The 14,818-nt window shown below is 43.5% G+C and overlaps 1 protein-coding gene and 1 non-coding gene across 3 annotated transcripts in view; one reads left to right on the top strand and one right to left on the bottom strand.

The window, feature by feature from the left end:
* The first annotated feature begins 1,077 nt into the window (after positions 1 to 1,077).
* Positions 1,078 to 14,818, top strand: part of LOC122562952 (myosin-binding protein H-like) — a 53,349-nt gene continuing 39,608 nt past the window's right edge. For both annotated transcript variants that reach the window (XM_087973775.1, XM_087973776.1), the window contains exons 1-4: positions 1,078 to 1,205; positions 2,436 to 2,570; positions 9,629 to 9,796; positions 10,950 to 11,038. In XM_087973775.1, coding sequence (XP_087829901.1) covers positions 1,184 to 1,205; positions 2,436 to 2,570; positions 9,629 to 9,796; positions 10,950 to 11,038 — 414 coding nt within the window. In that variant the 5' untranslated portion in view covers positions 1,078 to 1,183. The remainder of the gene's footprint in view (positions 1,206 to 2,435; positions 2,571 to 9,628; positions 9,797 to 10,949; positions 11,039 to 14,818) is intronic.
* Positions 7,087 to 7,193, bottom strand: LOC122563361 (U6 spliceosomal RNA). Its single transcript, XR_015751020.1, has one exon. It is a non-coding gene; the product is annotated as a U6 spliceosomal RNA (small nuclear RNA).

The following is a 14,818-nucleotide window of genomic DNA, read 5'->3' as shown; positions in this document are numbered from 1 at the left end:
CTGGCTGGGTGGTGGGTTTCTGGCTGGGGTGTGTGTTTCTGGCTCTTTGTTGGTTTCTGGCTGGGGAATGTGTGGTTTCTGGCTGGTTGTGGGGCTCTGGCTGAGGTGTGGGTTTCTGGCTGGGGGGTGGGTTTCTGGCTGGTTGTGGGTTTCTGGCTGGGGGTGGGTTTCTGGCTGGGGTGGGTTTCTGGCATGGGGTGTGGATTTCTGGCTGAGGGGGTGTAGGTTCTGGCTGGGGGTTGGGTTTCTGGCTGGTTATGAGTTTCTGGCTTGAGTTGGTTTTCTGGCTGGATGAGGGTTTCTGGATTGTTGCGGTTTTCTGGCTGCAGGGTGTGGGTTTCCTGCTGGGGTGTGTGTTTCTGTCTGGTTGTAGGTTTCTGGCTGTTTGTGGGGCTCTGGCTGGGGTGTGGGTTTTTGGCTGGTTGTGGATTTCTGGCTGGTTTGGGTTTCTGGCTGGGCTGTGTGGGTTCTGGCTGGAGGATGTGGGTTTCTGGCTGGTTGTAGGTTTCTGGCTTGGGGAGTGGGTTTCTGGCTGGTTGTGGGTTTCTGGCTGGGGGTGGGTTTCTGGCTGGGGTGGGTTTCTGGCGTGGGGCGTGGATTTCTGGCTGCGAGGGTGTAGGTTCTGGTCAGGGATTGGCGTTTCTGGCTGATTGTGGGTTTCTGGCTGTGGGGTGTGGGTTTCTGGCTGGGTGGTGGGTTTCTGGCTGGGGGGTGGATTTCTGGCTGAGGGGTGTGGGTTTCTGGCTGGTTGAGGGTTTCTGGCTGGGGGATGGGTTTCAGACTGGAGGGTGGGTTTCTGGCTGGTTGTGGGTTTCTGGCTGTGGATGTTGGGTTTCTGGCTGGGGGTGTGGGTTCTGGCTCGGGCAGTGGGTTTCTGGCTGGGGTGTGGGTTTCTGGCTGGTTATGGGGTTCTGGCTGGGGGTGTGGGTTTCTGGTAGGTGTGTGTGTTTCAGGCTGGTTATGGGTTTCTGGCTGGGGGGTGGGTTTCTGCCTAGGGGTGTGGAGCTGTGTCGGGGCCCCCCAGCAAGGAGGGAGGGCGGGTGGGACTCAGTGAGCGGCTCCCAGTGGCTCCGGCTCAGCCCCAGAGGCGGGTCCGCGATCTGCAGCTTCACATAAAGAGCCGAGCGGACACTGGCTCCGCAGACCCGTCTGTGACATTCTTACTCCCCGGGATTGTGAAGCTATGTCTCCCGCGGAGGGCGAGGGTGAGTGAGAGTGAGTGGAACAGTGAGTGAGTGAGTGAGTGAGTGAGTGAGTGGGAGGGACAGTGGGTGGGTGAGTGAGTGGGACAGTGAGTGGGTGAGTGAGGGGGACAGTGTGAGTGAGTGGGAGGGACAGTGAGTGGGACAGTGGGTGTGAGTGGGACAGTGGGTGGGTGAGTGAGTGGGACAGTGTGGGTGAGTGAGTGGGAGGGACAGTGAGTGGGACAGTGTGAGTGAGTGGGACAGTGTGAGTGAGTGGGACAGTGAGTGAGTGAGTGGGACAGTGGGTGAGTGAGTGGGTCAGTGGGTGGGTGAGTGAGTGGGACAGTGTGGGTGAGTGAGTGGGACAGTGTGGGTGAGTGAGTGGGACAGTGGGTGAGTGATTGGGAGGGACAGTGAGTGGGACAGTGTGAGTGAGTGGGACAGTGTGAGTGAGTGGGACAGTGTGAGTGAGTGGGACAGTGAGTGAGTGGGACAGGGTGAGTGAGTGGGACAGTGGGTGGGTGTGAGTGGGACAGTGGGTGGGTGAGTGAGTGGGACAGTGTGAGTGAGTGGGAGGGACAGTGAGTGAGTGGGACAGTGGGTGAGTGAGTGGGACAGTGTGAGTGGGACAGTGGGTGGGTGAGTGAGTGGGACAGTGGGTGGGTGAGTGAGTGGGACAGTGTGAGTGGGAGGGACAGTGAGTGAGTGGGACAGTGGGTGGGTGAGTGAGTGGGACAGTGTGATTGAGTGGGAGGGACAGTGAGTGAGTGGGACAGTGGGTGAGTGAGTGGGACAGTGTGAGTGAGTGGGACAGTGGGTGAGTGAGTGGGACAGTGTGAGTGAGTGGGACAGTGAGTGAGTGGGAGGGACAGTGAATGAGTGGGACAGTGGGTGAGTGAGTGGCACAGTGAGTGAGTGGGGCTGAATGGGTGGGGAGTGGGTGGGAGTTAGTCAACACGGAGTCCATATCACAATGGAAAGCTTACTCTGTATCTCTGTGCAGCTGTTTCTCACTCTATAAGTATTTATCTGGAACCCTAACTCAATCTGTTTACTCATGCATTTCTCTTTCATGTTCTCCCCTGTTCTGTACTTCAACCTGTCTATTGACCTGTCGCTATCAAATCAAATAATTTCTCTGTTACTGTCTGTTTATATAGTTTGAGTTGACAGTCTGGAAAACTGTGTCTCCCCAACACTTGAGCTATTTCCTGCTGTTGTAATCCCTAACTGTGCTGTCCTCTCTTCTAGTACCTGAAGGGCAGCCTGTGGACTTGGCTGTTGACGATGTAACTGGCACCTCGCTGACTCTGTCCTGGAACACACCCAAGTACATTGGCCATACTGGGCTGGCAGGCTACCTTGTGGAATATCGCAAGGAAAGCAGTGAGTCACACACTTATCCTCTCCACACTGACTGACATTGGTAGTGCCTGTTCAGCACCTTGGCTAATGGACAGGTTCACCAACATTACACGCTGTAGATTAGCCTGGGTGAAGGAAGGTGATAGGGATTTAGAGTGGGCAAAGGAGGGCAGGTTAAGGAGGAACCTGTAGTGGTGGGATGGAGCTCTGGTTAGAATTGCAAATCTGCACAATCCAATACAGCCTTGTGATTGTGCTAAGCCCATCACAGAGAGATCTATATCCATAAACTGCTGACAATATCTTTGCTTGAAGTGGAATCCAGTGCCGTTAATGAGTGACGTCTACAACTCGCTACTTTTAGATGGTGATTATGGTGCACAGAGATCTCAAAGTGTTTGATCTGGATCCTCGCCTGAGTCATCTCTCATTTGAGTCTGGACCTCAATCCAAATAAAGGTTAAACATTTAAATTAAACAAGTACATCATTAACTAGAAACAAGAAAATTGACTGCAAATTGAAATTATCCCAGTCACCTTCAGTCAAGATTTGGAGATGCCGGTGTTGGACTGGGGTGTACAAAGTTAAAAATCACACAACATCAGGTTATAGTCCGACAGGTTTAATTGGAAGCACACTAGCTTTCGGAGCACCGCTCCTTCATCAGGTGGTTGTCACCTGATCCACAATCACCTGATGAAGGAGCGTCGCTCCGAAAGCTAGTGTGCTTCCAATTAAACCTGTCGGACTATAACCTGGTGTTGTGATTTTTAACCTTCAGTCAATGCACTGAATTGGATACATTCACCCAAGGTGTGAACTTGTTCTTCTAGTGATCAAAGTGTGAATATGAGATGTTTTTGTTTTTGTAAACTGATGTTGATTCAGATGAATACTTTATGTACTGTAAGGGTTTCTGTTTATCTATATGTTGTGACTATTTGTCTCCAATGTGGAATTGTATATACAATGACAGAGAAAACCAGTATTGCGACAACAGACAGAGTGGGATCATGAAGAGTTTATATATTGTGTAGCAAGTGGAATAAATCAACTGAATGAGGCGTAAAATTCAGCTCAGTGTGTGACATTGTGACCATCACTGAGACTTGACTATAAGTTGGTTATGATTGGGAGATAAATATATGGGTAGAGACAAAAAGGAAGGAAAGGGACATTGGAAAAGGACACGATGAAATGGATTGTAGTAAGAAGCAGGCAGTAGAACCCTTTGGGATTTATTGATACATTGTAATGGAATGGAAGTTATGTCCAGATCTCCTGATGACAATGATGATGTAGCTGGATGCTTAAACATGGAGCTCAAAGAAGCTTACTGCAAAAATTTATGCAGCTGTAATTGGAGAGTTTAATTTTCACATTGACTGGGGGAAACAGACAGACAAGAGTTCCAAAGGCAGCAAATGTCTGCATTCAAGAGTTTCCTAATCCAAAACAGTGAGACCAGGCCATTTTAGACTTGGTGATGAGTAATCAGCTTGAATTAGTTAGTAATCTAACAGTCAGTAGCATCTGTTGATAGTAACCACCAAATGACTAAAATCTATATTTGGATTCAGTGGAAGAAAATGAATCATTAAATCAAGACTTCATATGAAGGTAAGGTTTGGTTTGAAGGGATGGGGAACGATGCATTTTTTTTTAAAGTAAAATATGAAACCATCAATACTATTAAAGGATGCAAACTCTACTTGTGTCCTATTGACAAAATCAATACATTACATTTAGAATCCCTACAGTGTGGAACCAGGCCATTTGGCCCATCAAGTCCACACTGACCCTCTAAAAAGTAACCCACCCAGATCCATTCCTCCACATTTCCCCTGGCTAATGCACCTCATCTACACACCCCTGAACACTATGGGCAATTTAGTATGGTCAATCCACCTAATCTGAACATCTTTGAATTGTGGGAGGAGCTCCTGACACAGACACAGGGAGAACATACAAACTCCACACACCTGAGGCTGGAATCAAACCCAGGTCCCTGGTGCTGTGAGGTAGCAGTGCTAACCACTGAGCCACCGTGCCACCCAATAAAAAAACAAAAGTTTAATTTGTATTTGCATATTTAAAAGGGGAGACTTTTGAAAGAGTAATGTTTGAATGCTGGTGCCAGAGACTCTAGAGGTGTGTTTGACTGTATGTATTTGTAATGAAGTTTTACAACTCTTGCACTGAAGGATGGGGGTGGCTTAGAAAAAAAAGCAAACAACTATGCTGATTCCTAGTGACAGAAATCCACAAGCGACAGAAAATTTTAAAGGTTATTTGGGGTGTACCAGAGAGAATTGCTGAAAATGGAGATTAAGGAACTCATCTGGTTGCTCTGAAGTAAAAGTCATTTAGTGAGTTTAAACTTAAGTGAGTTTAGTTTGCAGTTTGTCCCAGTGAAGTGTAACACTAAAACAATGTACTGGAAACTAAGGCCTGCTATTCATAAGAGTCATCAAAAAAAAACACAACAGGTTTCTTTACTGAATAAGAATCACTGTTTGTAAAAGTACCTTGACTCTGGCTATAGATAAACAGTTGAAAATGTGTTGCTGGAAAAGCGCAGCAGGTATGGCAGCATCCAAGGAGCAGGAGAATCAATGTTTCGGGCATGAGCCCTTCTTCTTCAGGAATGACTGAAGAACAGTTCAGGATAAACAGGATAGATAAATAGTAAAGGTTAAGTAGATTATGGGCAGGAAGGAAAGATTCAGTAGTCCTTGTCTCCAGGTTCTGTGGTTGAGATGCTTATATTGACTCTTCTGCTGTCCAGCAAATTGATTCGGTCAACTATCTCTAGATGCTCCCACTGATTGGTGAGACATAGCGTGCTTGGTTCAATTATTTTAAAGTCTTAGTTGTCAGTTAAAAGTCTCTGCTCACAACTACTGTTGCAAGAAAGTTAAACTGGTTTTCAATGTGTTTTAACTACAGAGAGATCTCTCCTGAGCTGGGGAAGAACTGACAACTTTCACTTTTTTAATGCATTCCCAGTTCCAAGTTGTTCAGTTACCTAAGAGGAGAAAGTGAGGTCTGTAGATGCTGGAGATCATTCCTGAAGAAGGGCTAATGCCCGAAACGTCGATTCTCCTGTTCCCTAGATGCTGCCTGACCTGCTGCGCTTTTCCAGCAACACATTTCCATCTCAGTTACCTAAGAACCAATCATACACAGGAGTTGGCAGGCAAAAGGTTTCTGTCATCAATAGCTGGTCACTAGTCCATAGACCCATCAACTTCTTGTTTCAGCAAAACCTATATCACTCGATTCCCAGGACTCCAAGCTGCCTGCAGCTCAGTGACCAGTTGTTCAAACAGTGTTTACACCATGCCTATGATGGGAGTCAGGTTACTTGCTTTCAAATCATTCAACCATTCTTTGAAACACCGGTATTCAAAACTCTCTCTCATTTCAGTTCAGTTTTTAAAAACAACATATAGTTATGGTTCATGCATTAGGTTTTGGGGGGGGAGGGCGGTGGAGCAAGGGCACATACATCAGCTAAAGGTAAAAGAATCAAAGGAATTTTCTGGCAGAAAGCTGGTTCTAGCCATCCTGAGCGAGATGCATTGGCTTGTAAATTCAGCAAAACGTTCACTAGAGGTTTGATGTTTAAGGATATTACTAGAATAACAGAAATAGTGAACATTTGAATTATTTTATGATGTCCCATGAATGAATAAAAGAAAATGACATGAACTTTGCTGGCTGGGTTAGCATTTATTGCCCATCCTGGGTTGCCATTGACGATGGTGATGTTCCCATGTATCTGCTGCCCTTGCCCTTCTAGATTGAAGAGATTTCAGTTTGGAAGGTGCTGTCTAAAGAGTCTTGGTGAATTTCTGCAGTGCATTCTGTAGATGGTGCATATTGTTGTGATTAAGCGTTGGTCGTGGAGGGAGTGGGTGTTTTTATATGTGGTGCCAATCAAGTGACAGTGAAGGAACAGCAATATATTTCCAAGTCAGGATGCCGAATGACTTGGAAATAGGCAGCTAAGCTAACACATGAGCCACTGTGCCACTCACTACATGAGTGTTGTTGAAGCTGCACCTATTAGGACAACACTGAAGTATGTTTTTCTAAAAACAAAGTGCAGCAGAAACCCTGTAGCTTGACAAAGAAAATAAAGAATAGTACAGGGACTTAAAGTATGGTAAGAGGATAACAATGATGACACAATGTATCATAGAATCCCCACAGTGTAGAAACAGGCCATTTGACCCAACAAGTCCACACCGACCCTCCAAAGTGCACCCCACCCCCACCCATTTCCCCTCCCTTATGAATCTACGTTATATTTCCCCTGATTAATGTACCCAACCTACACACGATGGGCAATTTAGCATGGCCAATTCACCTGACCTGCACATCTCTGGACTGTGGGAGGAAACCAGAACACCCGGAAGAAACCACGCAGACACGGGGAGAATGTGCAAACTGCACATAGTCAGTCGCCTGAGGCTGGAATTGAACCTTGGTACCTGGCGCTGTGAGGCAGCAGTGCTAACTTTTTCTTAGTAATGATATCACGCTTTACGAATTTGCGCGTCATCATTGTGCAGGGGCCACACTAGTCTTCTCTGTATCATTCCAATTTTAGTATACAGAGGAACCTCGATTATCTGATGGACACAGGCAGGGAGTATTTTGTTCAGTTAATTGAATCTGGATAATAGAGGTTTGTCTGTATGTGCTGCAGAGGCGAAGTGTATATGTACATTCAGAGACAGTGGGTAGTTAGGAATGCTGCTGAGAGGTGTTGGCATCACCATAAATGAAGATAAAATGCTATGAAAACAAAATAAATCAAGGTTTAACTAGTATTAGTTTAATTAAAATAATGGTGATGGAACAATTAATAAGATTTAAAAATAGACAAATCTCCAGCACCTGATGCTTTCCAACCTAGGGTACTGAGCAAAGTAAATGAGTAAATTAAGATCCTTTGAAAACCCTCTTGATTCAGAAAGTGTTTCCTTAGATTGACAATCACCAATCTCATTTCCTATTTTCAGATGGATATGTGAGATGTTGTCAGGAAGTTACTAGAACTTGTTGTTAGGGACAGAGCATTTGAGTAATAAACAAATCAAAATCCATCTGCGAGGCAGTATGAATTGTAAAGGGTAGGTCATGTGATAAGAATCCATTTTAATTGTTTAAGGAGCTAACTATTTTGATTTTTAAAAAAAAAAGAGTGATGGGAGTGACTAAGAATATTATTCATATGGGTGCCCAGATTCCTGCAAGAAACTTCATAATAATAAGTACAAGGTGGCAACCTGGTCATATGGGTTGTGCACTGGTTAGATGGTGAGAGGGATAATGCGTATGTAGCTGAAACTGTGTTACTGGAACAGCGCAGCAGGTCAGGCAGCATCCGGGGAACAGGAGAATCGACGTTTCGGGCATAAGCCCTTCTTCAGGAAGACTTCCTGAAGAAGGGCTTATGCCCAAAACGTCGATTCTCCTGTTCCCTGGATGCTGCTGACCTGCTGCGCTTTTCCAGCAACACATTTTCAGCTCTGATCTCCAGCATCTGCAGACCTCACTTTCTCCTCCATAATGCGTATGTACTCAAATTGGCAAGATGTGACTAATGGTATCTGCCAGTGATCTGTTTTATCATTTACGTTATATTTATAAATAACTTGAGTGAATGAGATCTATATTTGCTGACAACAGTAACTTAGATGGTACAGTTCATTGTGAAAATGAGAATAGAGGGTTGCATGGGGATGAAAAGGGACAAAATAGTGCAGATCTCCATTTAATGCCTGAGAAAGGTACCTCAGATTGTCCAAGGTGAGAACTTGTGTAAAGAGTCACTTAACATGGGGAGGCTGCAGGCTCTAGCTGACCAAGAGAGACTCCCATAACCTGCCCTGGAATATATTAGAAGGATTGGCAACCTAACTATCAATCTGTTTGGCTGCATTGCAAGCACCTATTCCATGGCCATGAGGTTTGGGAGTGGGCTCAAATCCAGAGCTTCTGGCTCAGAGGCAGGGTCACTACCGATTACCCTAGAAGCCAGCCTCTGGTGAGACAGTAGGAGCTGAGAAAGTAGAGATGTCTGGATTTCAGTGCAGTGGACAAGTGCAATGATTTAGAGTAGAAGGCTAATGGAATATTTTCACTTAATTCAAGCGTGTAGGAATACAAAAGGTGGAAATTACAGAACAGTTTAAATGAAGTTCAGACAAAGCTTCACCAAGAGTATGAGATTCTCTTCTGGTCACTGTACAATATGTTGGAGGTGAATGGGGCACAGTGCAGATTCACCAGAATGCCATTTCTTTGAGTGGCTTCAAGCAGGGGATCTTGTTGCGGCTGAAAATGATTCAAGGTGACATGAGAGGGTTGTGGAGAGTAACTGTTCCATCCGTCTGGTGAGGTGATGTGAGGAAGCACATTTTTCTTCAAATAGTAGAAATTTGGAACATTTTTCCCACTAATGCCCTCTTGACATTGGGGATTGAATATCTCACATCTGATATTGCTGCATTTCTGTAAAGTTTCTGGAGCTGAGGCAGATAAACAGTTAAATCAGTATTGGTCTAACTGAATGGCAGAACAGATTTAAGATGCTAAGTGACTACTAATTTTCCTAAGTAACTGGCACCAATCACTGACTATAAATAGGGAGTGCTTGGGACTTTGTGTGTGTGTATAGTAATTGTCTGTAGCTTGGGAGTGTGCATAAATAGCGAGTGCCTGTAGCTTGGGACTGAAAACTGGCCACGTGTAAACATTATCTGCTATCTATCTCCTGGACATGAGACTTAGGTTTCTGAATTAGTCCTAAACAGAACTTCAGACCCAAAGGCTGACACTTCTAGGATAACAAATCCAGAAATCGCTGAAGAAACTCAGCAGGTCTGGCAGTTTCTGAGAGCAAAGCAGAGTCCAGGGACTCTTGATCAGTTTTGAAGATGCTGCTAGACCTGCTGAGTTTTGCCAGCAACTTCTGTTTTTGTTTCAGATCTCCGGCATCTGCAAATTCTTTGTTTTATCAACCTTTCTAAATTGGTCTGTTGGTTTTTTCTTCTTTTTAAGCTGAAACCTGGGTTGCTGTGAATAAGGAAGTTACCACAAAAACTGTATTGGTGATTAAAAACCTGACCGAAGGTGACAAGGTGCAGCCTCGGGTTAAAGCAGTTCATGGTGATGGTGCAGTTGGCACTGCCATCTTTCCAGAGCCTGTGGTAATCAGGCAGCCCATTGGTAAGTGAAGAGTTAACTAGTAATTGAGTTAGAGATCAAAACATTGCTGAGCAGAGCCACTGGGAGGGTGTCACATTTCCCCGTTCCCAGCAGACTGATAGTGACAAGTGTTAGTATGTACAAAAAATTCCTGCCAGATTCCTGAGTCAGGGAGAAAATGTAATATCAGCTGTGTCATATGGACCTCAACAATTTAAGTATTCAATGTAGAACTGCATGGCAATTTGTAAAGAACTTATGGACCTGTTGTCATCGGTAATGAACATTACCGTGTTGAAACTACCATGCATTGAGGGCCTTGTTATTCAATAAGTGACATTCTAATTCAATAAGCTACAACACCATCCAATAGTTTAGTTTCATCTTGCATTCAGTGAACCTGTTGGGCTTTAAGCACATTCTGACAGATTTAATCTCTTTTCTTTTTAGTTTGAAGGCTTGTTTTTGAAAGAGTCACCAATGTGGAATGTAGATTCCCACTCTTTGAGATTTCTAATTTAGCAGCAAATCCATAGCATTAAAACCATTCAAAGGAAAACTTAAACAGTCACTTAACCTCAAACACACGTGATTCTATATTAATCTGATTTCTGACAGGAGGCATTCACTATGTATTATTGCAGGGTTTACTACTCAGCATGTTATAGCTCAGAAGAATTGAACATGTAATCAAGGCCAGTATTCCAATACAGAACAAATGGAGTGCTGCGCGGTTGGAGGGCCAACCTTTTTTTTGGATGAGATGTTCAACTGAGGCCATGCCCTCTCTTGAATGTCAAAGATTTCAAGACAGTTCTCCAGTGTCCCATCTAATACTTTCTCTCTGAGCATCATTGAAACAGAGAATCTGATCATTGATGTTATTGTTTACAGGATATACTGGCAGCCATGTTTCCGACACTACAACAGTGACATAGAATCATAGAATCCCTAAAGTGTGGAAACAGGCCCTTCGGTACCAACAAGTCCACACCGACCCTCCGAAGACCATCCCACCCAGACCCATTCCTCTACTCTATTACTCTACATTTACCCCTGACTAGTACACCTACACATCCCTGAACACTATGGGCATGAAAGGCACTGTTAAAATGCAATGTCTGACTTCCATTTAGACAGTAAGTTTTCAATGTTTTGATCTTTATTTTCATAGATCCTCCCAAAATCCGACTGCCTCGTAACTTGAGGGAAACTTTTATTCGGAAAGTTGGGCAGCAATTAAACCTGTCCATACCGATCCAGGTGAGTAACTGGGCCTCGGTGTTATATTCAGGTCTTGTTACCACAACACAGACTTGGTATCAGGTAAATAATAGTTAGAGCCAATTCAGACATGTAATGTGTCATAATAAACTGTTGGGTTAAAGATTAGTATTGTTATGGTCTAAATTTGTTAAACCAATAGTACACCCAGTCCATATAATTCAAGTTAAATCAGCAAACTTACTTTATATAATAAAATAAGCTTACATGGAAGCAAGTGAAAGTAACTTATTTAACGCCATCGATTTGTTCTAAGTTGCTAACCATTCAGTAAATATTCAGTTTTGAGTTCTTTGTGCAAATCCACTAAATGCTTTATGTTTATAATAATTTTGTTTGCTTTCAAAATAAGTTTGTATAAAAGATTTTCTTTTGAAAATTTGAAGCTTTTCTTTCCACTCAATAACCATTTCTTTCACATAGTAATATGACGTAATATCAAATTCCTTTCAACCAATTCTTGCCAACAAATATATGGATTTTTAACATCATGAAATCTGCTTCTCTCATTTCTTGACCTGTTCTCCCTCCACTCTGAACTTGCTATGGTCAATCTGAGTTGTAGTAGACTTGGAGACTGAGGTTGGAATGGTTAGCTCCATTGCCTATAATAAGACCAGAAGAAAAAGGCACAGAAGTAGGCCATTCGACCTTTCAAGCCTGATCTGCCATTCAACAGGATCACGGGCCAGTCCAAGATTCCTCACGTTCATTTTTCAGCATTTTCTCCATAACCCTCAATTTCTATTACTGTTCAAGAATCTATCTATCTTGACCTTAAACATACACAAGGACTCTAACCGCACAGAGAAAGGAGTTCTAAAGACACTTAACCCTCTGAAGGAAGAAATTTCTCTTCATCTCAGTCTTAAATTGGCGCTCCTTTATTCTGAGACTGTGCCGTCTGGTCCTAGATTCTTCCGTGTTTAGACAGCTAACAAAGGATGAATCAGATTAATGTCAACAACACTGGATTCAGTTGCCATTCTGGCTCAGGAACCTGCCTCCTTGCCCTATCCAGAGTAAAGGATCATGGTACTTTGCCCATGTTAGGTATGTATAATCACCAAGGACCTGCCTTCAGGGAGACAACTGAAGAGGAAAGAATAGTGGCTTGTCCATTCATTTTCACATTTCCAGGGTGAAGCCTGATGGGATGATCCAACCGGGAATCTTGGACAGATCACAAATGGGACAGAGAAAGCAGACAGGTAAGTGAATGATTATTGTTGCTTCTTCACTGACATGCAACAATCTGTAGCCTGCCCTTCAGTATAAGAGTTATGTGTTCACCAGAGTAAGTCATTTGTAGGTTTTTCTTCAACCCAGCGAGTGGTAACATTATACCATCGACAACCCTGCTCAGATTCACATCCTCATTGCCGAAACCTTCAGGAAAGTTCAAGTCCCGTAACTATGGCAAACATCACACAATGTTAACTGTAATCATCAAAAGGTGGTTCAAAGAGTTTGGACGCTCCAAGTCACTTGTCCAGATTGAATTCCATTTGTCACTTCTGTCCACCAGACCGTGGTCTTTCATTCATGTCTTCCTGGAGAAGGCAGCTTGCTTCCTCTCTCACGATCACATCACTAATTTTCATATCATTGACAATCTTCTCAATCATAATATTAAAGTCATTCCAGCACAGAAGGAGGCCATACAGCCCTTTGAGTGCATGCTAGCTCCCTGCAGAACAATCCAGACAGTCCCATTCACTGCCTCTATTCTTGTAACCCTGAGCACTTATTTCTTCTAAAATCATGAAATTGTTTCATGTCTGCCACCCTCTCAGGCAGCGAGTTCCAGGACATTAACACTCACTGGGGAGGGAGAAGGCTCCTCCTCCTTGTATCTCTTGCCCCAAAACTTACACTTTTCCCACATGGTTAGTACCATGAGATAATGGGAACAGCTTTGTCGAACTTATCTAATGCCTGTCTTAATCTTGTACACCTCTGACAAATTGCAGTTTTGTTTGCTGCAGGGAAAACTATCCCAGCTTCTCTAACCAAACCTTGTAACAAAACTTTCTTATGCCTAGGACCATTTAAGCAAATCTCCCTGAAGGAGCACTGCATCTTTCCTAACGTGTGATAACCAGAACAGGACACAATAATCTGGTTGTGCCCTGATCAGAGTTTTATGAAAGATTAGCATAATATCCTTGCTTTTATATTCAATACCTCTATTCATGACGCTTAAGATCTCATATTCTTTAAGTGATGAACTTCAAGATATCATAGATATGGGGACACAGGGTAGGTTAAATTTAATGCAGAGGTGTGAAGGGATTAATTTTGTAAGGAAAAAACAAAGAATATAAAACAGAGGGGACAATTCGAAAGGGGAGGCAGGAGCAGAGGGATCAGGACGTTTTTGTGCAGACATAATTAAAGTGAGAACACCGGTTGAGAGCACAGTTGATAAAACATACAGTATCCCGGGTTTAGTTGTAGGGTACAAAAGCAAGAAGCAAACTTGTTTAAAACAAGTTCAGCCTCAGGCAGAGAATGTGTTCACTTCCAGGATGATTTCACGAATGATATATAGGCAGGAATAGTGCAGAAAAGGTTTTAGAAAAATTGAGTTTCTTCAGAGACATAGATGGATTGAAGAACTGGGACGTTTTCCTTGGAGAAGTGAGAGGGGATTTGATTGAGATTCTCAAAACCAGCAGGAACCTGGGCAGAACAGCTTGTCAGAAACTGTTCTCAAGGGTGGAAGGGTCAAGAATAAGAGGACACAGGTTAAAAGATGCAACAACTACATGAGGAAAAGTCTTTTTTTTCTAATAATTGAGTGTGGCTGAGGCAGATTTTAACTAAAATGTTCAAAAGATAGTTGGAGATTGAGGGAGAACATTAGTCGTGCTTTGGGAAATGCTGAGGAATGGAGTGGGGTGACTTTCTCTTGCAGTGCACAGGCACAGTCTTAATGGGCTCTGTGGCTTTGTCTGTACTACAACCGTTTTGATTCAAATTGCTCTCTCAATATTTCCTCAAACTAAAAATAACAGTGCACATGAACCGCAGGTCACTTTGTCACTGCCGTGATTGTAACGAGGTGAGCCAGGTGGATCTCACAGGATATGAATTCCCTGATTGATGCTGTTAACCGGGTCCAATCAGTGAGCTCTTAGGAAACCAGCCCAGTGTCAAGTACTATGCATGTGTGAATAAAGAGTGACTTGGTGACAGGATATCAGCATCTGTGCAGTTATTTCAGTCACTGTACATTCTTTAAACTGTGCCTTTAGGTCCAATCTGTCTCTCCTTATCCTCTAAGCCAAAATATATCAGCTCACACTGCTGTCCACTGAATTACATCTGCCATTTGTCTGCTCACTCTGAGCTTATCCATATCCTTTCTCATTGACTGGAAACTTTAAACTTTAAACACCATGTGGCGAATAGATTTCAGAAAGAATCAATTAAAAAATTCATCATCAGGAACTCAAAGGTTTGGGTTAATTTAAGAAGAGCTGAAAATGTGTTGCTGGAAAAGCGCAGTTTGTTGCATCTCAAATTTGGAATCGGCAAATTTGGAATGTCGCTCTGTATTCAAACGCACCGGTCCTGTCAATGAACTTTGGGAAAACAATGATTTAAAATGACTAATTGCTTCTGCTGTCAAGGTGTTTTTTATAAATTCAAGCTGACACTGACCTCAATTTTTGTTCAGCAGCTCTTTGTGTTATTCTGTTAAATGCTTTTTAAAAGATCCATATATACCACATCTGCCGCAATATCTTGACT

The sequence above is a fragment of the Chiloscyllium plagiosum genome, unplaced genomic scaffold (genome assembly GCF_037043375.1).
Source record: "Chiloscyllium plagiosum isolate Xiang-an unplaced genomic scaffold, Cpla_swu_hap1 HiC_scaffold_26, whole genome shotgun sequence".
Taxonomy (NCBI): Eukaryota; Metazoa; Chordata; class Chondrichthyes; order Orectolobiformes; family Hemiscylliidae; genus Chiloscyllium; species Chiloscyllium plagiosum.
The sequence above is the reverse complement of the archived record's forward strand: the minus strand, read 5'-3'. Positions and strand labels throughout refer to the sequence as shown.